This window comes from Anolis sagrei, chromosome 2, assembly GCF_037176765.1.
Source record: "Anolis sagrei isolate rAnoSag1 chromosome 2, rAnoSag1.mat, whole genome shotgun sequence".
Lineage (NCBI taxonomy): Eukaryota > Metazoa > Chordata > Lepidosauria > Squamata > Dactyloidae > Anolis > Anolis sagrei.
This window is the reverse complement of record NC_090022.1, coordinates 169,217,675-169,243,107: the sequence shown is the minus strand read 5'-3', so window position 1 is coordinate 169,243,107 and position 25,433 is coordinate 169,217,675. Positions and strand designations below refer to the sequence as shown.

General features: G+C 40.0%; 1 protein-coding gene across 5 annotated transcripts in view; it reads left to right on the top strand.

The window, feature by feature from the left end:
* DNM2 (dynamin 2) overlaps positions 1-25,433 on the top strand; it is a 91,644-nt gene that overhangs the window by 20,358 nt on the left and 45,853 nt on the right. For 3 of the 5 annotated variants that reach the window (XR_010909266.1, XM_060763479.2, XM_060763478.2), the window contains exons 2-11: positions 5,465-5,538; positions 8,460-8,609; positions 9,096-9,299; positions 10,282-10,380; positions 12,263-12,423; positions 13,216-13,358; positions 17,485-17,620; positions 19,039-19,106; positions 20,149-20,287; positions 24,302-24,388. Coding sequence is in view for 4 of the 5 variants with exons in the window: in XM_060763479.2 (XP_060619462.2) it covers positions 5,465-5,538; positions 8,460-8,609; positions 9,096-9,299; positions 10,282-10,380; positions 12,263-12,423; positions 13,216-13,358; positions 17,485-17,620; positions 19,039-19,106; positions 20,149-20,287; positions 24,302-24,388 (1,261 nt within the window). In the remaining variant the exon portion in view is untranslated. Of the gene's footprint in view, positions 1-5,464; positions 5,539-8,459; positions 8,610-9,095; positions 9,300-10,281; positions 10,381-12,262; positions 12,424-13,215; positions 13,359-17,484; positions 17,621-19,038; positions 19,107-20,148; positions 20,288-23,367; positions 23,507-24,301; positions 24,389-25,433 lie in introns of all 5 variants that reach the window. The other 2 variants (XM_060763481.2, XM_060763480.2) reach the window with 1 other exon arrangement.

Genomic DNA, 25,433 nt, shown 5'->3' with positions numbered 1-25,433 from the left:
TCCTATGGCCTTCCACTTACTGACTTTTCTAAAGAGTCATGTCTCCTAATATGGCCAACTTTTGTTAGCCTTAGCCGAGTCATTCTTGCTTCTAGGAATATCAAGCTTTATTTTCTCCAGGATTCATTAATTTGTCTCCATTTTTATTTATGATTGAGCCAAGATATAGAAAGCCTTTGGCTATTTTGGTGGCTTTATTGCCCACTTTGAAATTCTGTAACTAACATGTGGTCATTGTTTCCCTCATTTTCTCTTTCCTTAATTTTCAATGGGATTCCCAGTTTTGCATTTTCTTCCTTCACTGTCCTCAAGTTCCAGGTCTTTGCTATTTTCTGTTGGTAATGTGGTGACATCTGCATATATTATTAATGTTTTATCCTCCAATTTTTACACCTTCTTACCACAGGCCTAATTCAGCTTAGCTTACTGTACAATATGTTCTGCGAATAGGTTACACAGATAGATTGAGAAAATGTAGCTTTGCTTGATCCTTTGTCAATTGGAAACCATTTTTAAAATATTTTGTTCTCAAAATGGCCTCTTGTCGTGAGATCAGGACAATCAGATGTTGTGGTTTGCAGTTTCTTTCAGAATGATCTATAGGTTTTTTTGTGATCTACACAAAGACTTTACTATAAAGTACAGGCCGGTTTTATTCTGAAATTCCCAAGTGCACTACAAGCAAACACAGCAATTATAAAAACAGATTAGACCTTTCATCAACATCTTTTGACAGTTAAAAGGTGCCCCCTCTAGCTATTTCTTGCCATAGGCCGGCTCTCTGTTTTATGCACTTACTTCACCACTACAGGAGCTTCATTTGTGTTTAATGGAAATTGACTTTCATTTTTAACCTACTGAATACAATACTTTCTTCTACAGAATATGTTTACTCCATGTTTTTCCCCCAGTCTTCCCTACAGCAAATCCATTAACTTTTTATATTAAAAATGAAAAATATATATGTTTTTTTGAGTTCAGGAAATGAGAGATGAAACAAACAAGCTAGGCGAGCATTCAGATAGCTAAGAGAAAGGTGTGGGAGTGAGGAAGTGGAGAAGGAAATTCATATTATACTGCAAAGTAAATAAGTTTGGTTAGCCAGGGCCACAGGCTTCCAGAAATTAGCCATTTAGGGCTTCTTAAACTGTGGGTCCTGACCATAAATGGGGTTCCCTTAGCTCAGTGTTTGGGTCACAAAAAATTGACAACAGTAAGTAATTTCTGAACGCCACTCATTTACAACAATCTGTTAGCAACAACTTGCAATGTTTACAGTGGACTCTGCAAAATATGTTTCAGCTGTATGCCACAAAAAGGGAAATCACAATGTTTAGCAAGCCTTGCAAATGCTGAATTGTTATCAGTAAAACTTTGGTTTTTTTAATAATATACATACATATATAAAATTATTGGGCAGAAAGAGATCACAAATAGAAAAAAATAAAGAAACTCTGCTATACATAGTGTTAAATCCTTTTGGGCAGTATAATATGATCCATGGATATCATTGATATGCATGGATACTGTACATGAGACCATAGATAATAGTGAACACTGTTGAAACAAAGGACATCCAGCACAAGAATAAATGTTGAGAGAGCATATCACTTTTCAAAAGTGGATAAATTAAACAACAGATACTGGCCTGCAGATAAAAATGTTGTACTATAATTCCTTTTTATTCGTCTGGCATCTGTCACTGCAAGTACTGAATTATTTCTCTCTCTAATGAATGAAGCAGCTTCAATACTGGGAATTTAATTTTGTTGGGTCTTTCAATTAACAACACAAGTCAGGTAACTGTGGAAATAGATCAGAGCAGCAGCTGTGGCCAGATTTGCAACAAAGTCAATAAAGTAACTAAATAAAGAATGCAACCTGTGCAGCAAATCACAAAAGATCCATGGCTACTTTATGTGTTAACTGCTACAAGCAGAAGCAATCAAGTATCAGTACCCTTGATCATACATGAGAAGCCAGGATTTCCTGGCCTATGGTGTCATATGACCCTGAGCTCAGCTGAAATTCCCGTGGAATGTAAAAGACAGCTTCTTACCATGTGAAGTATTGGTAAGATCCGTGCCCTCTTCTAGGGTACTCTCACTCTGCCCCTCCTAATAATCTGAGTCCTTAACATACTAAATTATTTAACTAGTTTAGGATAACCGCTTGATATTTTTCCCCTGAAGCCTTTTTGACTATTTACGAACCATTTCTTTCTTAAATATTGACAGTGCCATTTTTACAACCAAAAAATCCACATGCAGAAACTGCTTTTGGTAGATAGTACAGATCTCCTTCTGTTTGGTGTTTTGTGTGAGATGTGTGATATGAGATGGCTATTGAAATGCCGACAGTTTGTCAGCTACGCAGGCGCTGTTGTTTCTGTTTGGTGCAGGAAATGAGTTCCAGGCTACATACAGCTTTGTTTATCTTGTTTGAACAGTGGGTGTTTTCCTCCTATCTCTATGAAGTCGCCACTCTGTAATATGCCTTGAAGCTTAGTTTAATAGAGAATGTCTTTCTGTGTTCTCATTTGTATGACCAAATCAAATTACCCTTTGACCGTGGTTGCAGTAGTCTCCTAGTTGGGTTGTAAAGCTTTATTGTTTGGAGATTGTGTAATGGTGTGGTCTGGTCCTCTTCTGCTGAATCAGTGTGGTTGTATTTCCTGTCTTGTAATGTCATCACTTGCTGACAACCTCTTGTTGTTCATCACAGAGTTTGGTAGAATTCCTCTAGTTTCTTTTGATCAATGAGCTGAAGTTGAAGTCACTGAAATAACGGGGAGATTTAATAGGGAAGCTGTAGGTATGGATTTGTTTTTGTGTGGCTTTTTTAGTCTGATGTGGTCCTGTAACAGGAAATGAGAGTGCTTGGAGTATACTTTTAAACTGTATATTAATTTACTGTTCATAGTCATATATAAGTTGACCTCATGTATAAGTCAAGAGCTGATTTGGGGGGCAATATTATGAATTTTGACATGTTCCATGGATAAGGTGAAGGTCATTTATGGAGATGAGAAAACACCAATATTGCTTCAGAGGGGCAGCCATCCTTGGCCCCCTTGGTAGAAGGCATTCAAAAAAGTGGAGAGATTAGGAGGGCTTGGTGTTTTATCTCGGGATGGATTAAGCTCTTCCCATCACTCAGAGAAGAGAATGGTTCTTTTTTTATATTTGCCTATGTTGTTGTTCATTCATTCAGTTGTTTCCAACTCTTTGTGACCTCATGGTTCAGCCCATGCCAGAGCTCCCTGTTGGCCGTCACCTCCCCCAGCTCCTTCAGAGTCAAGCCAGTCACTTCAAGGATGCCATCCATCCATCTTGCCCTTGGTCGGCCCCTCTTCCTTTTTCCTTCCATTTTCCCCACCATAATTGCCTTCTCTAAGCTTTCCTGTTTCCTCATGATGTGGCCAAAGTGCTTCAACTTTGTCTCTAATATCCTTCCCTCCAATGAGCAGTCAGGCTTTATACATAATGAAATACGTAATGAAATATTTCAGAGATGGGACACAATCTAATACAAATTTCATATGTGTTTCATATACAGGGTTAGTCAAAATGCATAGGCCAATAAGCCATTCAATTCAATGGCTTATTGGCCTATGCATTTTGACTAACCCTGTATATTGTATAAACATAAGTAAAGGTAAAGGTTTCTCCTGACATTAAGTCTAGTCCTGTCCAACTCTGGGGGAGAGGTGCTCATCTCCATTTCTAAGCCGAAGAGCCGATATTGTCCTTATATACCTCCAAGGTCATGTGACCAGCATGACTGCATAGAGCACCATTACCTTCCTGCAGAAGCGGTACCTATTGATCTATTCACATTTGCATGTTTTCAAACTGCTAAGTTGGTAGAAGCTGGGTTTAACAGTGGGAGCTCACCCCACCCGCTGAACTTTCGGTCAGCAAGTTCAGCAGCTCAGTGGTTTAACCTGCTGTGCCACCAGGGAGTCCTGTCTATAATAATAGCCTGTCGTTAATGTTATACAGATACTTTTTCTGTAAGAAACAAAGTTTGTGTTCATTGAACAATCAGAAAATCAATTCTTTTTTTTCCTAATCTAAATTACTCTTCCTTCCACCCTCCCCTAATTATAACACAGAAAGAAGAGTTCCTCATATTTAGAGATGTTTGCTCTTCAAAGGAGTAAAAGGCAATGTAGACTGGGACTGTATAGGACTCAGACTCCATTTTAGAAACAGTATGCTTTTAGAAGTCAGTTGAAAGAGAATGCTTTAGAGAACAGAGACTGCACTGGACTTTCAGACTAGACATAGACTCCTATTAGACTCTCAGAATAGAGAGATGCTTAGATTATGGACTGTTGATTACCTACACAGAGAAACTACCATACTTCAAATCCTAACCAGATATGTTACTTTTAAAGAAGTCTGCTTATTTTTGTCTCTTGAGCATGATTTCAACCAAGATGTTTTAAGGGAGAGTAGATTTTTTGGGGGGCAACTGAAAGAAACACTTCTGAAACTCTGCTCGCTCTCTATGTTTCTGTGCATTGGCTATTTACCACTAAGGAGAAGGTTGACTCAAGCGAGTTTTTAACTCTTATCAGGGAGATTCGTGATTTTCCCAAATGGTTATGAATGCCATTTTCCAAAAGGTTATGGAGATTTCCATTTCCCAAAAGGTCATGCATCATTTTTTCAAAAAAAGTTTTATTATTCTTATTCTTATTACTAGAAAGGCCATGATCTTTGAAGCCTTGAAGGTAGTGCTTCTGAATAAGGCTGCGTAGATCCTAGGAAATGGAATAGGTTGCCTTTGGGATAGTGGGGCTCTTTGGGGGTAATTAAGTGGAGTTGGGCATCTTTTAGCAGTACTTTAATTGTGTATTAATGTATGGTGCAGAATTGGGGTCAGTGACCTCTGTAATTGCTTCCAACTCTATGAAAGTACCAAATGCAATATTTGAACATTTGAGAAAATAAAGAGGGAGTACAGATTATAGGTTGTAGTTGGTAAAATGATCAGGAAGTCAGTTGCTGTTAGAGGCCTCTAAGTGGTAACTAACTATGTGTCATGGATATTTCAAGGACTTCTTTACTCTATCTAGCTCCATATATATGTTTGTAAAGGCTCAGTTTACTTTTATGAATAGTTAAGGGAGAATCAGTCTCATCAACTCTTACTAATATTAACTATTTTAATGGAAAGGGCTATCATTAAAAGTGAAAACTGAAAATGATGAATTGTATTAATTATTATTATCATTCCAGTGCATGCTAAAATGGTGCATTTTTCTACACAATGATTTTCCTCTTGTTTTCATTACTGTGCTCTTACAAAAAAATTATTATTTATACACTGTGGACTTAAGATTCTGTGGAAAGTTTGCTTAAAACATTTTATTTGTAAAACCTCTTAATTGTGATATTTTGCAATCATTAATTAAGTCAGTAAATTAATACTATCTTGTAAAAATATTTTACAGAGATTTCCTCCCCCGTGGCTCTGGAATTGTCACAAGGCGACCACTTATCCTTCAGCTTATCTTCTCTAAAACAGGTATGGAATTCTCTCATTGTGTTTTAAATAAGTGTTCCAGATCTTTTGTTTAGGCAGCATTGTGATCATACAGAATTTCTGCTTGAACAGAGATTCTCCTAGAACCGTCCAGGTGTTTTGGGCTTTAGTTCCCAGAATTGGACAAGCTGGATAGGGCTTTGGGGAGTTGAAGTCCCAAATACCTGAAAGACTACCAGTTGTGCAGGCCTTCCCTGGAATCAGAGCTTTCAAAAGTTACACCTTCGACCTAGAAGTCCCGAGATCCCCTAGACAGCATGACCAGTAGCACCTTTGGCTGGAAAGGCTCTGAGAGCTACACTCTAAAAAGTAACGGCTCAATCAAAAATGGTAGAATTTCTCCTTGCTGTTATGTTCCATGTGGTTCCATGATGTTTGCAAATTAGCACTTTTTTTGCCTATCAAATGAATAATTAGATAGGGAAATGTGTTTCTTTTATTTTGATTGTTGCTTTGTCTAAGGGGGGATAGTTTTCTTTTGTTTTTAGGTGCACATATTTGATTCAGATTTGAAGGATATTATATTAAACTAGCTGTACCCGCCACTCATTGTAGTGGCCAACCTTCCCTCCTTTCTTTCTTTCTTTCTTTCTTTCTTCCCTTCCTCCCTCCCTCCCTCCCTCCCTCCCTTCCTCCCTCCCTTCCTCCCTTCCTTTTCTTTTTCCTTCTCGCCTTCCTTCCTTCTCTTCCGCATCCCTTCCCTTCCTCCCCCCCTTTCTTTCCCTTCCTGTTTCCTTTCTTTTTCATATAGATTGCAGTGATGTAAAGTGTGGTTCAGATTTTTGACTTCAGGGGCACCACAGATACATAGTCTTTGTTCATGTGGGATATGATTGAATCTGCTGTGTCTCTCCATGGATTCAATTTGTTCAAATCTTGCCCTGGTAAAAGTGACTCTTAGGTGTTTTGGCATGTCAGCTTTTACGTACGACGCCCTCTGGAAATTATGTTTAAAGCGCCCTAACCACTTCAAGGGTCCTGTGTTTGACAGGGTGGCGATATCTTTCTGGGCTTCAATATCTAGGATCCTTTGAGTTACTGTCCTTTTTTCAGCATCCCTATTCTGGCCTAAGGAGGCAATTTGTAATCCGCAGGTGCGGAGGAATCTTGTTAGTTGTTCTGACCAGGAAGCTTAGTTTTGACCATTAGATTGTTCTAGAAAGCACAATTTTGGAAGCCTATTGTTTTCGAGGTTTCTTATTTTAGACCAGTAATTAAAGGCCCTGATTTTAGCAAGTCTTTCAATAGAATATATTTCTAGCTCTGCTCTGGCTGCAGCAGCGGTAGTCTTGATGTCAACACCAAGTATCTGTCTTAGGAATTTTGATTGTGCTTGTTCCAGTATTGGTAGTTTGCTTAGGCCCCAGATTTCAGCTCCATATAGTATCATAGGGACAATTTTTGCTTTGTAAACTTCGATTATCGGGGATAAAGATCCAGGATATTTATGGGATAACGATCTTGCCAGTGTGTTAGAATGTGCCCTAGTTATGATCGCACAAGATTGAAAGTGTGCAAGCCATGAGCCTGTCTCTGAGTATACCAAGCCTAGATATGTAAAAAAGCTAACCTGTTCTATTCGCTTTGCATCAAGAACCTATTGGTGTCTAGAAGGGCGATTTCCGAACACCATTATTTTTGTTTATTGTCAGCTTGTTTTTGTGGGCGTAGGTGTTAAGTTTGCTCAGTAATCTTCGTAATCCTACTTGTGTATTTGACATCAAAATCATGTCATCTGCGTATAAAAAAGTATTTATGAGGGGTATTTTTTAAGTAAGGTCCGTTTTGTTGTAGACACTAGTAGTTCGAGCGCATACCACAACGAGCACGTGCGTCGTGTACCGGCATGCCTCGGGAACAACTGTGCTCAGTTTCCGCTCTGTAGCTAACCTGTACGGTTCTGTTCTGTGCTTCAAAAATGTTTAAGACTATCAACTCACCCTCCGCATGTGAGGTTCGCTCAGTGATACGGTTTTTGTCAGCAAGGAACCTGCCTGCTGCAGAAATTCATCGACAGATTTGTGAAGTGTACGGTGATACTGTTATGAGTGAAAGCAAAGTGCGTAAGTGGGTACGGCAATTCAAAGATGGCCGTGACAACGTCCATGATGAGGACCGCTCTGGTCGCCCTTCTTTGATTACAGTGAACTCTTGGTTATCGGAGCAGGTGGCAAGTTTTTATGAAGAGGGTATTTTAAAATTGGTTCAGAGGTATGATAAGTGTTTGAACAAACTTGGCAACTATGTCGAAAAATAGAGTGAAGTATGTACTTTCTGAAAATAAATTTACTTTTTTGAAATAAACTTTCGTTGTGTACTTATGTTCAAACGGACCTTACTTAAAAAATACCCCTCGTATATGTGGTTTTGCGCATGCATTGTAATGTATTTTTTGGGTTTTTAAGTCTCTTCTGCTGTGTTTTTCAGTGATTCTATGAGTGATGGTCACTTGTTGGCCTGATAGGTGTATTGTGTCCAAATTTGGTGTCAATTCATCCAGTGGTTTTTGAGTTACGTTAATCCCACAAACTAACATTACATTTTTATTTATATAGATATTTGTATATTTTAGGTTATAATGTTTTGATTGTGAGCTGCTTTGAGTCTCTGTATGAAGAGATGAAGCAGGACATAAATAAATAAATAAATAATGCTCATCTTCCCAGAACTTTTTGGTCTCAAAAATGAAATGGGCAACTTGCTTTGAATGCGATTTTCCTGCTTTTTGGCAGGGGGTTGGACTGGATGGTCCATGAGGTCTCTTCCAAGTCTATGATTCTAAACCCTAAAATCAAGAGAGGATGGTAAGGAAAGTGTTGATAGTAGAAGGCTCTTGGGGATGTTCCCCCTCTCCCCAAAGAAAGGCTTCTTAGAGGCTTCTGGTTTTTTGTTTTTTTTTTCAGAATATGCAGAATTTTTACATTGTAAATCCAAGAAGTTTACAGATTTTGATGAAGTCCGGCAGGAGATTGAATCGGAAACAGACAGGGTCACAGGAACAAACAAAGGCATCTCTCCCATTCCCATTAACCTGAGGGTGTATTCACCGCATGGTAGGTATGATTTTGTGCTTCCTGGGGAAACCTCTTTAAAAATGGGTATAGCTAATTAGATACATACCAGAATTGTTGAGAGTACTTGAAAGTACATTGGGGGGGGGGGGAGGGGGGGAGCAGATAGTTCAGAGTGGATTATTACAATATTTTCTGCCAATATTGGCAGTAAGAATGGTGTACATTATGTTTGGTAAAATACGATGTGGTAAAATGGCATGCTCTTGGAACTCTTTGTAAACGTAGTAGCCATAACTATACCTTGTAAAACACAAAATTATGGTGAGGAACATATATGAAATCTTCTTGCCTTCTGGTTTTCTTTTACATATTGAAAAAAATATTTATAAACTGTTGTTTAAATATTCGGTTCTGATTTTTAATAGATGAGAGCTTTCCGTCCCTTGTGTGGTAAGGTTTTGCAAAGCGTATCTTGAAGGGTTTTTTTTGTGCTTTACTCTTTATTTTATTTATTTATTTTTGTAGTATTGAATCTGACTTTGATTGACCTTCCGGGTATCACTAAGGTGCCTGTGGGTGACCAACCCCAAGACATCGAGTACCAGATCAAAGATATGATCTTGCAGTTCATTAGCAGAGAGAGCAGCTTGATTCTTGCTGTGACTCCAGCTAACATGGATTTGGCCAACTCGGATGCTCTCAAAATGGCGAAAGAAGTGGACCCACAAGGTAAAGTGGTAGTCTTTTCTTTCTTTCTTTCTTTCTTTCTTTCTTTCTTTCTTTCTCTCTCTCTCTCTCTCTCTCTTAGTCCCATGACAATGTGGAAATTTGAAACGGTACTCTCCTCAAATAGGAGGCCTGCCCAAAACTGAATAGATCAATATTAAAGTGATCTTCTACAGCAGGGGTCCTCAAACTAAGGCCTGGGGCTCAGATATGGCCCTCCAAGGTCATTTACCTGGCCCTCGCTCAGGGTCAACCCAAGTCTGAAACAACTTGAAAGCACACAACAACAACAACAACAACAACAACAACAATCCTATCTCATCAGCCAAAAGCAGGCCCACACTACTGAAATACTAATAAGCTTATATTTGTTAAAATTGTTCTTCATTTTAATTATTGTATTGTTTCTAAGTGTTTTTTGCACTACAAATAAGACATGTGCAGTGTGCATAGGAATTCATTCATGTTTTTTTCAAATTACAATCTGACCCTCTAACAGTTTGAGGGACTGTCTACAGTCACATATTGGAAGTACAATTCTGATCTTTCAAAGGAATTTCCTGGTTGAGAACTGGAAGCTGAAAGAATGTAGTGGAAGAAGTCATAAAATTAAGATGACTCATAACTTTCAAATACAAAGCAGAATAAGACAAAGTCGTTGTCACCCTCAGTTTTAATGACTTTGAATTCTATCCTATATTGTATTGCAGTGTAAAGGATTGGGAACTTGCTAAAACAGAAAAAAATAGCTTAATGACCCTGAGATGCCTAGTATTTTGTAATTTATTATACTACTTCTGCCACTGTATAGGGTGCCAGATGAACCTTGCACCCTACTTCTCATTATCACAGCTTCGATTATGGTATTTTGTTGAGGCAAATTTATCCACTAAATAATAGTGTGTGATGTCATTTCTGTGATGTCCTTATTTGCTCTCCTATGTCTTTGCATCCCGTTTGACCGGCGGTTCTGTTTTGTTCTCAGGCTTACGGACAATTGGGGTGATGACCAAGCTAGATCTGATGGATGAAGGCACGGATGCTAGAGATGTCCTGGAGAACAAACTGTTACCTTTGCGGAGAGGTAGATTCCTGATTTAAATTTCGAACCAAGGACTATTTTATAGATTGAATTCAGCCTTCTCTCATCTCTGGTCTTCTGTAAAGGAAGAGTTTCATAAAGAAGCTTGGATGAAGGAAGCATGTAGATTAATTATATGTTTCTAAATATATGCCACAATGATCATGCAATATACAGTTAATGTGTATGCAGTTATGTTGTGCCCAGCAGTCCTATAGTAAGTGAATATACCATATATTCTGGTGTATAAGACTACTTTTTAACCCAAGAAAATCTCAAAAGTCAGGGGTCGTCTTATATGTGGGGTAGTCTTATACATGGGAGTAGTCTTATATGCGGGAGTAGTCTTATACACAGGAGTCGTCATATAGAATGGGTGCTGAAACTTCCAATTGGATTGGAGAATCTGTGGTTGCCACACATGGTGGGGGAAGCTCAAAAATGGCAATGGCTGCAAACTGCAGGCTTGCGGGGCGCCTGGGGAATGGAAAAAAGAGATAGAGTGGATCTGGACCCAGAAAAAAAGTAGTCCAAAATTGTCCATATTGGTGGCTGTGATTACAGCTCCTTTGCCTTTTGACGGTTCAGTGTACATAGATTTTGTTTCATGCACAAAAGTGGTTTGCCTAAAATTACCTTCAGGCTATATGTAAATGAAACAGAAATGAATTTTGTGTTTCGGTTTGTGCCCCATTTCCAAGATATCTCATAATATATGTACAAGTATTTCAAAATCTGGCGAAAAAACTTTAATACATAACATTTCTGGTCCCAGGCATTTCAGATAAAGGACATTCAATTTGTACTTCCTTGGAAACAATCACATTATTACATTTTTGCTCAAAAATAACTACTGTTGTAGTTATTTTTGTAGGCTGTTGTAAGTTCCATGTTCTTTTGGAATTGGATCCAAAAATGATTTGACAATTGAACTGAGAGTCGGACATTGATGTTTTATTGAGCAGTGGAAGTCTCTGCCCTGGAGTGTGGTGGAGGCTCCTTTTTTAGAAGCTTTTAAACAGAGGCCATCTGTCAGGGGTGCTTTGAATGCAATGTTCCTGCTTTTTGGCAGGGGGTTGGACTGGATGGCCCATGAGGTCTCTTCCAACTATATGATTCTATGATTGTCTCTTGCCATCTTCTTTAAATGGTAATAAGCAAAAGAAGCCTATTCACGCCTTTTTAAAAATTAAAAACCCTTTAGTTTTCTGTAAATATTGAGTTCCAATACTTTCATGTGCTAAGGATGGCAGTCTGAGAAATTGGATGTGAGTCCAGGAACAATGGGGAAGATCCTATGGTAAATGATGAGATCTAAGCCCTTGCCAATTGAAACCTGCACCCTCCTCACATGTGCTCATTTATTTTGAAGTATGGATTATTGTTATTGTTTTTGTTGTGTTTATTATTTTCCATTTTTCTCTTGACAAGGAAACTCAAAGTGTGTGATTTGTCACAGTTCTGTAATAGAAATGGGTTATGTTCCATTCTCTGTGCTGTCACGGTGATTTGGTCTCCTTTAGTTGCTTCTCTAATTTATTTATTTTTTGTCGTGTCAGGAGCGACTTGAGAAGCTGCAAGTCGCTTCTGGTGTGAAAGAATTGGCCGTCTGCAAGGACATTGCCCAGGGGACGCCTGGATGATTTGATGTTTTTATCATCCTTGTGGGAGGCTTCTCTCATGTCCCCATATGAGGAGCTGGAGGTGATAGAGGGAGCTCATCCGCCTCTCCCCAGATTCAAACCTGCGACCTCAGTCCTGCCGGCACAGGGGTTTAACCCACTGCGCTACCAGGGGCTCCTAATATGATCAAGCCTCCCCTCTCAGAATTAACACTGAACAAGCTGTATGACAGAAACTAACTTTGGGTAATATTCACCTATAGGCTACATTGGAGTTGTAAACCGGAGCCAGAAGGACATTGATGGCAAAAAGGACATCAGAGCAGCGCTGGCAGCTGAGCGCAAGTTCTTCCTTTCCCATCCTGCTTACAGACACATGGCAGACCGTATGGGAACTCCGCACTTGCAGAAGGTTCTCAATCAGGTAGGTTTGTCCTTGTGGATCTTTTTTCTGATGCTTTCTAACTAGTTTGGATCTTATTTGTGGGGACATAAATTAAATAAATAACTCTGTCAACTTGAAATAGTGCCGCATCAGGGAGGCAGATGGCTCTTAAGTCTCAACACAAATTTATAAGGTTTTTTTCTTCTTCTGCTAATCCCAATTTTCACAAGTTTATAGTGTGATTCAGTTCAGAATTGGTTTAAGCTTCAAATACGCAGGGTAAGTCAAAAGAAAGGGCCTTGATTTCTAGCTCACCTCTACTTCTTGCAGAGTTGACAGAATCATAGTACTTAGTGTGAAATATGTACGCAATTGTTCCTAATTACTCATATGCAGAAAGGGTGGTGTCAAGGCTGGAACTGGGGGGTGGTTCGGGGGGGGGGGGTTAAGGGCTTACCCCCGAAAGGGTTCTAAACCCCCCTCCCCGAAACCTGGTTTACTCATGAATTTAAACTGATTAACCAATCTGCGTGTAAACCAGGTTTCTTTTTTAACCTGACACATTTCAAGGTGGGGTTGATCTTTTAACACCCCCCCCCCCCCCAGCTATGGCCCTGGGTGGTATACTTATCGTAAACAGTGTATTTAGGTATGGCAATTTCTCACCCCCTCTACCTGATAAGAGGTTTGTCCCCTCACCTATTTGAAAGCAAATGAGACTAGTAAGTATCTGAAAAAAAAGAGGGGCCCATTTTTGCTAGAAAGGGTCTGTTCGCTTGTAAAGATGCCAATGTTAAATTACTGTATATTTCTGTGTACTTTTCACCAAAGCAATTGACAAACCATATCCGAGAAACACTGCCATCCCTGCGTAGCAAACTCCAAAGTCAGCTGCTGTCTCTAGAGAAAGAGGTGGAAGAATACAAGAATTTTCGCCCTGATGACCCTACACGAAAAACCAAAGCCTTGTTGCAGTAGGTCAAAATTTACACTAAATTCTGCCTTTTGTTTGCGCTGCTTCCTTCCTCCTTGTGTTAGGCTTTAGGAAAAAGGAGGGGAAACCTTTGTCCCCATAGTTGTTCTTGACCTACTTCTCCACTGTCCACCATCAATTGATGGATGATGCAAGAATTTCCTAGAAGAAAATGTCTATAGAGTGCTAAAGAGATTGCACCCATTGTATATACTCATGGATGAAATTACCTCATGTATAAGTCGAAAACAGGTTTTGGGACCAAATGTATGGATTTTAATATGGAATTTAGGCATTAATGTCACCAAAGGGTCTAGTCTCACATTGTTGCCTTTTCTGCTGTTTCCCTATCTAGGCATTTAAAAAGGCCAAAAGTGGCATTGTGGGGGGAAAGTATATTGAGTCTTACTTCTTTTGGGGTTTGCCAGTATGGATGAATCTCTTGCTTTTTGCTGCTCTACTTAGAGAGGTAATTTTTTGTTTAATAAGAGGCAGGGTACAGTAGTTACACTGATCCCAAATTAATAAGTTGTCCCAGGTTTTTTTAATTGGTTTTTTTTTTTGGTTGAACTTTCTAGACTGTATAGGACAGGGGTCCTCAAACATTTTAAACAGAGGGCCAGGTCACAATCCCTCAAACTGCTGGAGAGCCGGATTTTAATTTGAAAAAAAACATGAAAGAATTCCTATGCACACTGCACATATCTTATCTGTAGTGCAAAAGACACTTAAAAACAATACAATAATTAAAATGAAGAACAATTTTAACAAATATAAACTTATTAGTATTTCAATGAGAAGTGTGGGCTGATGAGATAGGATTGTTGTTGGGTTGTTGCAGGTTTTTTCGGGCTATATGGCCATGTTCTAGAATGCCTCTAGAACATGGCCATATAGCCCGAAAAAACCTACAACAACCCAGTGATTCCGACCATGAAAGCCTTCGACAATAGGATTGTTGTTGTTGTTGTTGTAGTAGTAGTAGTAATAGTAGTAGTAGTAGTGAGCTTTCAAGTTGTTTCAGACTTAGGTTGACCCTGAGCAAGGGCCAGGTAAATGACCTTGGAGGGCCATATTCAGCCTCTGGGCCTTAGTTTGAGAACCCCTGGTATAGAATATAGCTTCCAAGAAATAAGAAAATTTAATTTTATTGGGGAAAATGTCATATCAAACATCAAGAAGTTCTTTTTGTTCTTATATGACTTTTTATTTTATAACTTCCCATATGATGGGCTTTTATCCTGGAAGAATGCTAAAGCATTTCAATGGAGAGTGGGAAGAAGATAAAGATAGCAAGGGATGTATGTAAAATAATGCAGTGACATTTCTTCTGGGTTTTGTTGGAGCAGGGTGTGAGAGTTAAACGTCGTAATGATAAGGAAGATTTTCAAGAGTGTTAAAAAGGGAGGGAGGTATAGTGCCAGAGGAATCCAGGGCAACACTGTTTTTGATATATCACAGATCTTATACAACTCATGTTTATGTGTCTGAAGAGAAAGAGCATTGTGCATCAGAAGATAACTATGGAAAGAGACTTAGTCTGAGGTCTATGGCATAAAGACAAAGCACTGTCTTGTGGCCTTAAAATGGTTTTGGACCTTCCATTTGTACTTAAAGAATACCTACACTGCTGTGCAGTCTGGCACCCAGATCTGCATTTTAAACTTATTTTTCAACAAATACAATTACTGATTTACAATTTTGGAACTGAGCAAAAAAGCTTCTGGCTGACCACTAGGTGGAGGCAGGCTTCATTAGAGAATGTAGCTTTTAGGCCTGCATATCAATTGCAAAGTATCTTCCTTCCCCCATGAACTCACCAGAATGTTCCACTGTGTTTGAAAGCTAAATTTTGGAAGTTTGTTTTGTGCTGTACCACAACAAGTGATTTTTATGTCAGCTGTTCAAAGACCACAGAACAGTTGGGGGGGGGGGTGTCTTTCATGGGGTGCTTTTGCTTTGCCCTGCCTCCTCATGTGCTGAAATGTCCAGAGGCCTCACATTCTGCTGATATTGCTCTCTCCCTTATCAGAGCATCAGGATAGTAGTTCTTGGTATTTGTGGATCACCTTGCTTATAAAGGAACAGTGCGCGTATCTTGCTTCTGTTGGTGTGCAAACAGTTTCGAGTGGAAGATGCTTTTAGAATAGAATAGAATAATGTATTGTTGAAGGCTTTCATAGCCGGAATCACAGGGTTGTTGTAGGTTCATGAAAATGAACAAAATCTGGCTACCAGTATTAAAAAACTCTAAAATTACAACAGCAAAACAACAGATAGGAAACAATCTGGAACATCTAATCACCTCTCAACAAAAGATTCCTCCAGGCACTAACAAGCCACACCAAAAAACTACCAATGGTAATCAAGGTGGTTAGTGGAAACATTCACACCCAGCTCCAACAGGCAAAAGTTCTTTGTCGTCCCCCCCCCCCCCAGTCATTTCACAGATATATAAACCCATTTTCTAGTTCCAACAGACCTCACTATGTCTGAGGATGCTTGCCATAGATGCAGGCGAAACGTCAGGAGAGAATGCCTCTAGAACAGTGGTTCTCAACCTGGGGGTCGGGACCCCTGCGGGGGTCGCCAGGGAGTGTCAGAGGGGTCACCAAAGACCATCAAAAAACACAGTATTTTCTGTTGGTCATGGGGGTTCTGTGTGAGAAGTTTGGCACAATTCGATTGTTGATGGGGTTCAGAATGCTCTTTGATTGTAGGTGAAGTATAAATCCCAACAAATACAACTCCAAAATGTCAAGATCTATTTCCCCCAAACTCCACCAGTGTTCCCATTTGGGCATATTGAGTATTTGTGCCAAGTTTGGTCCAGATCCATCATTGTTTGAGTCCACCTCTGGATGTAGGTGAACTACAACTACAAACTCAAGGTCAATGCCCACCAAACCTTTCCAGTGTTTTCTGTTGGCTTCTTTGTGTGCCAAGTTTGGCCCAATTCAATTGTTGGTGGGGTTAAGAATGCTCTTTGATTGTAGGTGAACTATAAATCCCAGCAACTACAACTCCCAAATGACAAAATCAATCAACCCCCTCCCCCCCCCCCCAACCAACCCCACCACTATTCAAATTTGGGCATATTGGGTATTTGTGCCAAATTTGGTCCAGTGAATGAAAATACATCGTGCTTATCAGATAATTAATTACATTATGATTCATAACAGGAGCAAAATTACAGTTATGAAGTAGCAAAATAAAGTTATGGTTGGGAGGGTCACCACAACATGAGGAACTGTATTAAGGGGTCGCGGCATTTGGAAGGTTGAGAAACACTGCTCTAGAACATGGCCATATAGCCCGAAAAAACCTACAACAACCCAGAATAGAATAACTTTATTGTCATTATATATTGTACAATGTAATTAAATTATTTCCCCAGCACACATCACAAAAACAACATACCCATCCCTCCACACTCCAGCCACCACCGCACAGCCCCCAGTGCCATGTCAGTATGAAACTCTCCAGCTTGGCTTTCTTAGTCACCTAGTATGGAGGGAAACTTCGATGTTCAGGAATAAATCTATTTTTTGTAAACCGGCCTGTTTGAATTCTCTTTGATGAGGAAAAGTCTAGGCTGTGTTCATTGTGCTAAGGTAATTCCTAATCAAAAAGAACAGCTGAGTTTTCACAACTGATATATTTATGAATGCACAGACTGCATAGGCTGAATGTGTAGGTTACATATACAGTTGTGTGTGTTTATTACTCTTATTGGATCCACTTCTGATCTACTGTAACGTTCAGATAGGGTAAGACACGTCCTTTTAAAAATAAAACCTCTGGGTTCTAATTCTATTACTTTTTATGTGGAGTTGGTTTTTTGTTTTGCTGTTTTTTCCATTATAAAGAAAATGTATAAAATTATGTTGTAACAATGATACATACATTAAAAAAATTAACGTGTGCATTAAGAACAGCTTTACTAAGACGTTTGTCTCTTCTTTCTGTGTTGCATTATTTTTGGACATATAGATCAACAAATACTGATCCAATAAAACATTAGTTTGAATATATGTCCCTGATTGGCTGGTCAGAGCTTTTGATGATACAGACAATTTTAGGGTGGTGGAAATATTTTATTCACCTCCATTTATCTCTGTGTGCAGGATGGTCCAGCAGTTTGCTGTAGACTTTGAGAAGAGAATCGAAGGATCTGGAGACCAGGTGGATACCCTTGAACTCTCAGGTGGAGCCCGAATAAATCGCATCTTCCATGAAAGGTTCCCCTTTGAACTAGTCAAGGTAAAAGTGATGGGGACAGTGCTCTCCAGAGGGATTAGATAATTTTCAAATATGTTTACTTCATCTGTTGCTGTAGGTTGTCATAGGAGATGTATGCATTCAAAGCACAGACTTGTAAATACTGTTTTCTTCTACAAGATGATTGGGAAATTTGCTGTGTGTCCTACATTTGCACATGGCTACATCTTTTGGTGGATGACAAAATACATTTTCTATATGGCTCCAGTCATAGAAGGATCTTCAAAGAGAAGCTAGTCTGGTTGTTGTGTCCTACACTTGCACATGGCTTTTGATTGATGACAAAAGGCATCTTCTATAGGGCCCTAGTCTGGTTGTGTGTCCTATACCTGCACATGACTTTTGGTGGATGGAACTTCAAATGGAAACTAGTCTCATTCTGATTAAGACCTTTCTGAGTTGCCAAATCTTTCCTACAAAGAAAGGGGGGAGGGAAATTAGTTGTTTGTTCTTTATGTTGTTGGATCGCTACTGTAGTTTGTTAATATTGCCTGTTATGTTCATGCTCCCCACATGAATGTCCTCCACATTAATTTCACTGCAGTTGCCATGCTGCTTAAGGAATGGTGTGAGTAGTAGTCACATTTGAGAGAGGTATCAGAAAAAATGTTCTGGAGCTACTGCTTTAGGGATGCCCTCTTTTCACTGAGGCCAATGTTCATGGGTAAGTAACCTGCTCTTGCCTACTCCAGGGTGAGGCAGCATAACTTCCTTTTTTCAAAATTTAATAAAACCCATTGCATGAATCAGAATTATTTTTAATAATGTAGGCACTTACCTAAAAGTTTTGTTTTACGTAGTTTTGAAGATCAAATTAGGTAGGTGACATCCCCCATTCTCCATTATTTGAGTAAACTAATTTCTGGCGTTTGTCATGACTCTTGCCAGCATAGCAGGCGTTATGTTGGCAATTTCTTCCTGGATGTTGGTCTTCAAATCTTGTAGGGTCCTTGGACGGTTCACATAAACACGGGATTTCAAAAAACCCCATAGAAAAAAATCACAAGGGGCCAAATCTGGAGAGCGGGCTGGCCACTCCAAATCCGCTCGAAAAGTAGGCCTCAACGGCAAAAGCACGCTCCTCACTGTTCCAACGCATGATGGCGACTGAACTGTGTCAGGACAAAACTTTATACTCCCGCCTCTCGAACGAGACCACTAACGCTCCGCCACATCTTCAACCGACTGAATGGCGCGCATTTTAAAAAAGGAAGTTATGCTGCCTCACCCTGTATATCTTTGCTTCCTGGAACAAGACCTCAGTTCTCTCTAAAGATGGTTTGTGATCATGGTTCATCGCTATGTTGGCAATTGTAAGTAAGTAAGAAAAAAAAAAGATTAGGAATGCACGGAAAAATTGTCTTTCAGCCTGCTTTAGTATTGGGCTCTTTTCCTTTTAGATGGAGTTTGATGAGAAGGATTTGAGGCGAGAAATCAGCTATGCGATCAAAAACATCCATGGTGTAAGGCAAGTATTGCAACAGTTAGCTGATTTGATATAGTGCAACATCACATTTGGGATATGTGCTTTGTGATATATTGGACTTCTAAGGCTTATTGGCCATCAGGCTGGGAAGTCTCTGCTACCGATAGTGTCTCTCATTTTGCCCACAAAGGAATATGTTACTGAGAAGATGCAGGGAACTAAAATGATGATCTCCTTTCAGCATGCATGGAGCTTTACATTCCTCCCCTCCTTGAAGATGTTTGATCAAGAAAGGAGGGAAAAGAAAAGCCTAGGGCTGGCCTTCTATTGGCAAGTAATTGTACCACATCCATCACACAGGGGAGCAGTGAAAATAGTTCAGCACTTTTGAGTGGTGCCTCTCAGCCATCTTTGTTTTGTTTGTTATGCAAATAAAAATTCAAGATATGGTGGTCTGCTTCTGCAAATAATTAAATATAAACTTATAAATACATCTGTTTATCTCTATAAATGGGTCAAAGATTTAATATATAGGCCAGGAGGTTCTGAAATTCTGCTCGGGGAGGAGAAGATTATCACTTCATGTGAAGTTCATTGCTTCCAGAACAAAAGATGTTATGCCCCTTTTCTCCTTTATCTGTTTTGGCGAAAATATCTGTAATAATGATACCTTACCAGGTCTCCATCCTTTACTTTTCTCTGGCCTCTGTTGTGAGTTATCTTTTACTACCTCCCATAAAGTTTGTATCCTTAGAATGTCAACTGCTTCTTTCCCTTCTACATCCATGTCAATCAACCATTACTGTATTCAGTTTGCAGAATGTTGCCATATAGCAGAAACACATTTTATTTTCTCCCTTGCCCTCAACAGCCTTTTCATTTTCTGATGATTTTGGGGCCTGTATTATTTAATGGAAGTGTGTTACTGGTGAGAGGGAACTTTTTAAATCGCAAAATTATTGTCCGATGGGAATTGCAATGTAGAATATTTCCAGTCTTTAAACTGTGTTCTTTCCCCCTTGTTTTTTTCTTCTTCTCTGCCATGTCTGTGCCCTCCTTCCCTCCTGCGTGTGGATGACTGTAGGACGGGGCTGTTCACACCAGACTTGGCATTTGAGGCCATTGTGAAAAAGCAGGTGGTCAAGCTGAAAGAGCCTTGTTTGAAGTGTGTCGACCTGGTTATTCAGGAGTTAATCAATACAGTTAGACAATGTACCAGTAAGGTATTGAAACTAGCTGGAGGCAACCTAGCTCTTTTTGACTGGGGTGGGGAAATCTGCCCAAACTGCACTGTTCTAATCTGCCCATCTTGCCTTCAGCAACCTCCCAGCATTGCTTGCAGGCACCTTCTGAAATCTTGATTGGTTGGTGCAGAAACGGAAGCTAGGGTTTTTTTCAGTGGGAGACACTGTCCTGTTTCACAAGCTTCTGACGAGGTGCTACCGTACAACATCTATATTATTCAGATTGCAATTTTTGTATTGTGTGTCAATGCAAGCAGGACTGCTCTGGGCCACAGCCTTTCCTGCTTTCATCCTCATAACATAAGTGTTTCTAAGCTCTCTGGAGGTTACTCAGGCAAGTGGGCAGATCCTTCTTGACTCCTGACCCCTCTCTAAGTGCATGGCTTCTTGATTTGCCATTTAAACCGCTTCCTTAAGTTTTTTGCAAAATGTAAGTTTTCACGGAGCAAAGATGTCACTTGTGCAAATTTGTTTCCAATGTATTGGTTGAAGTAATGAATCACAATCACTGTAAAGGCATTCATCTGTTGAGAGCAGCAATGTTCCTATGCAGTCGTCTTGTCCATATGGTTATTTACATATTGAAAAGCTGACACCATAGGTAACTGACTTCTCCTTGCTCTCTTTTCGGGATTGAAAAGCAAGGTGTTCAGACTGAAGCCTCAGATTCATGTTGCCTGTATGTTGACCTTGGCAAAAACCTGTTATTAACAAAAATAGTGAAAATGCTCCCCTTAAGAGCGGTTTACATTGCTTGCTTGTTGCAGTGGTGTATGCAATAGATTGGACCTTGGGTCTGTTTCTGACAGAGAAATTGTGTGCTTTTGTTGATGTAATGTGAAGAAGCCAGCACTTGCTCTCCAAGGTCCTTCAGTTTCCATCTGTCCAAATGTAACGGGATCTTCTGCTGTCTTTTGCCCTGCAAGGTGTCTGAGCAGATGTTGAGCAGCTTTCTTGAGTTAATATGCCAAAGGAATATTTAAAGTGGACCAGTCCTCTAGTATACTCATACTCCTAGACTGAGCCAAAGGCAACACTTATCTAACACTTGAGTTCCTATTGACCTTCAAAAGAGCTGGGTGTAGGAGAAAGCTGTGAAATGGAAGTGTTTGGCGGCACTACAAAGACACTACAATGACAGACAAATATCAGAGATTGGGAAGGGACATTCTTTGCAGACTAAATATCTCGACATTGTGGGGCAAGATGGGTAGTCTGTAAACATTAACATGAATGACAGACTACCAAAGCAAACCACATTTTACTGATGTCAGCCTTCCTGTGGGCTTGTACCACATATACTAGTAATAATACAATATTATAATTATATATTTACATTACATGTAATATTACTAATAATATTGCAATATAATGGTATAGTGCAATATAGTAATATATAATACTGATATTGTGCTATGCTAATAATATAATATATTGTATGAATACATTTTTCAGGAGCTATACCAGTTACAGAATGAAACAGGAAATGACTGGAAGGTCACATCTGGTTTTTGAGATCTCACTTCCATTTTTAAAGAATGGATTTGTTGTTAGAGGCTTGAGGAACCGCTCTGAGTCCCTTTCGGGGTGAGAAGGGCGGCATATAAATGCCCATAAATAAATAATAAATAAATACCACTTCAGATTACATGTAGAAGGCTGTGATGCTCCATGCAGAATATTTTCTGCTTATGGAACCTAACATGTTCTGGAGAAGGACTGCAGCTTGACATTCCCACAGATACATTAGGGTAATATTTTTATATACAGATCAGCATCCAATCATGTCAACCCTCTTTCCTCATACTGCCTGGAAACACATAGGCCATATCCACACCAAAGGACTCCAGCATCTTTGGGATTTGATTTTCTGTGTTGGCAAGAACTGCAGCAAGAGTGCAAACCAGTTTTTAAAAACCTAATGGCATCCAAAATTGTGAATATTTTTATTATGGCCTTCTTCTCCACTACCCCATTACCCCACCACCTCACATCTGTTTGCCACATGGAAAAGGATTTGCACTCAGCATGTGATTGAGTCTTGCTGAATAAGGATTTTTTACCGCACTTGCTCCAAATAACATCCAAAATATAAATTAGTTCCACTCAACTATGTTTTGTAGTATAAATGCAGTCCCTACCCCAGCCCATGTTCAATAACCCTCTCAAGAGGCAAGTAGGCAGCAATATAGCACTCGAGGAAAGCAGAAATATGTGTCTCATTCAAACATAGCTGAGCTTTTTTGGCCTTTCCAATCCTTTAGAAGTTTGATTGATGCCTTTTGACTGTATCACCCATTACTTTTCTGTCAGGAATGGACAAGTTTCAGGGTCAGATAGCCATTCTTTCTGGTTCTTAGATTTTTCAGGAGCTATACCAGTTACTCAGAATGAAACAGGAAATGACTGGAAGGTCACATCTGGTTTTTAAGATCTCACTTCCATTTTTAAAGAATGGATTTGTTGTTAGAGGATTGAGGAGCTGTCATACTCACAGATGTGACTGATACTCCCAGAGGTGAGGTTGGCCTGCGTCTTTAAAAACAAAATGAAAAAACAATGTTCACATTTTTGCAGCGAGTTCGGTGACTGCATAAAAGGTCAGGAGCAGGCCCATCATTTCAAGTCCTGATCTGCTTTACTGTTTGGCAATTCCTGATCAAACTAATGATTACAGGAAAAAGCTAAAGCCATTATCCAATTCCTCTCTCTCTGTGCAGTGGTATTTTTTTTTGCCTTTGTCAGCAAGAACATTTTCATTCTTTTTGCCAAACCCCTCCTATTATCATTTGAAAGGCCTCTCAGGTAATAGGAAGCCAAGACACCATTCCTTTGCCAAGTCTTGGGGCTGTTGTGAGTGCTACTGAGCAGCTCGACTCAAGAGATCCTTGGAGGGCTAATTCCTTGTTAGTAGTTTACAGCATAAGAAAGATCTTCCTGAGGAAGTGCTGCTGCTTTTTCATTTGCACATTACTAACCTGTTGAATCTCTCTGTTACTTTTTTTTCTCCCTGTTCTTCGAATTCTCGCCTTTCTGTTCGCGCTTTCTGCATGGTACAGGACGGGGCTCTTCACACCTGACATGGCTTTTGAAGCCATAGTGAAAAAACAGATTATAAAGCTCAAAGAGCCCAGTTTGAAGTGTGTTGATCTGGTGGTCTCAGAGCTGGCCATGGTCATTAAAAAGTGTGCAGAGAAGGTAATGAGTCTGTACTCTTTTTCCTCATCTCCCTACGTTTTCCTATCTCCTGGAATATGGCTGCTTGTGATGCCTATGTAAAAGAAAACATGCCCTGTATTTATGTAAGGCCAAGCTGTGTTTGTGCCCAGCTGGACTCCTCTAAAGGTTGCTGTTCCTTAAAACACTCAGGCTGTGTCCCCTTCAGGGGACCTTAACCAGAATGCTCATTTGCCCATTTGGCTTTATGGTTGTTGGATTACCTTTCCTATGAGCTTCTATCCTTGGAGTGGCTTCATAGCAAGGTCCTTCAGTAGCACTGCACAGATATTGCTTGGACTGGAGCAGCTTTAGTGGAGCAGCCTCGAGGACACTGCTTTTGGACTCTTGCGTGCCAGAAGAGTTGTACATACATACTGAGTAAAGAGCTCCAATACTATTTAAGATGAAGGAGCACTCTGGCATTATGTAATCAAAGAACTTATAGTAGCCTTTTATATTTAATAAAAACACAGGTAGCTCTCTTTCCTCCTGTAGCACTAATATCCAGCCACCTGTGTCTTCCTTTTCTCCTCTAAACATCACAGGGATCTTGGGTTGTTTCCCAGAAAAAGACCATAGGGGAGCATAAGGTATATATTAAGACACCCATATTTTGGGGGATCTTTACTGAAGTTGCCACCCCCCTTGATTCTTTACTTTGTAAATGGTATAGCTGGGAGACAACCCGTTCCTTCCCTTCCTCTGTCCCTTTGTATCTATGTGAATTAATGTGTGATGCCGCAGAGATCTGATCTCTTTCCCCCTTGTCCTCAGCTTGGTTCTTATCCCAGACTGCGAGAAGAAACTGAGAGAATTGTTACTACGTACATCAGAGAACGTGAGGGGAAAACCAAGGACCAGGTGAGCAGTCTTAGTTGTTTATTTACATTTACTTATTTATTTATTTATTTACAGCTTTTCTATTCCGCCCTTCTCATCCTGCAGGGGACTCAGGGCGGATTACAGTGTACACATATATGGCAAACATTCAATGCCAATTTTTGACATACAAACATATACAGACATACACAGAGGCTATCTAACTTTTTCTGACCGCCAAGGGAGCTGTCGCTTTCATCATCCATCTGCGACGTTGATGAAGCACTTCCGCATTCCCCGCATGCTTCCCCGCTGGAATGCTTTGCTGGAGTCTTCTTTATGGCCTCATAAATCAGTTAATTTAGCCTCCCCACACTTTTTAAAGGTGGTACCTAATTTTCCTACTTGACAGATGCAACTGTCTTTCGGGTTGCAAAGGTCGACAACAGGCTACACACAATTGGTTGGAAACCCACTCCAACCCGGGCTGGCTTCGAACTCATGACCTTTTGGTCAGAGTGATCTTAATGCAGCTGACACTCAGCCGGCTGCGCCACAATCCCGGTGTTTCACTCTTACCTGGGTGGGACTGAGTGAGGAGAGGTCAATCCTAATATTAAACGTCTTGTAAAATCCTGCAAAAAAGGTACTGGGTAGTTAAGAACAGATTTGGATTTGAGCTACAGTGTAGCTTTTCTTTGTCATGTCAGGAGCGACTTGAGAAACTGCAAGTTGCTTCTGGTGTGAGAGAATTGGCTATCTATAAGGACGTTGCCCAGGGGACACCCAGATGATTTGATGTTTTTATCATCGTTGTGGGAGGCTTCTCTCATGTCTCCACATGTGGAGCTGGAGCTGATAGAGGGAGCTCATCCGCCTCTCCCCAAATTTGAACCTGCGACCTGTCGGTCTTCAGTCCTGCCGGCACAGGGGCCATATAGCCCAAAAAAACTTACAACAATCCAGTGATTCTGGCCATGAAAGCCTTCGACAATACATTGAACAACTCTACGGGGAGAAACTGTTCCAAGACACACGAAAATTGGAAAAACTAAGGACCAGGAAAGCACATATACTGTGCTCCCTG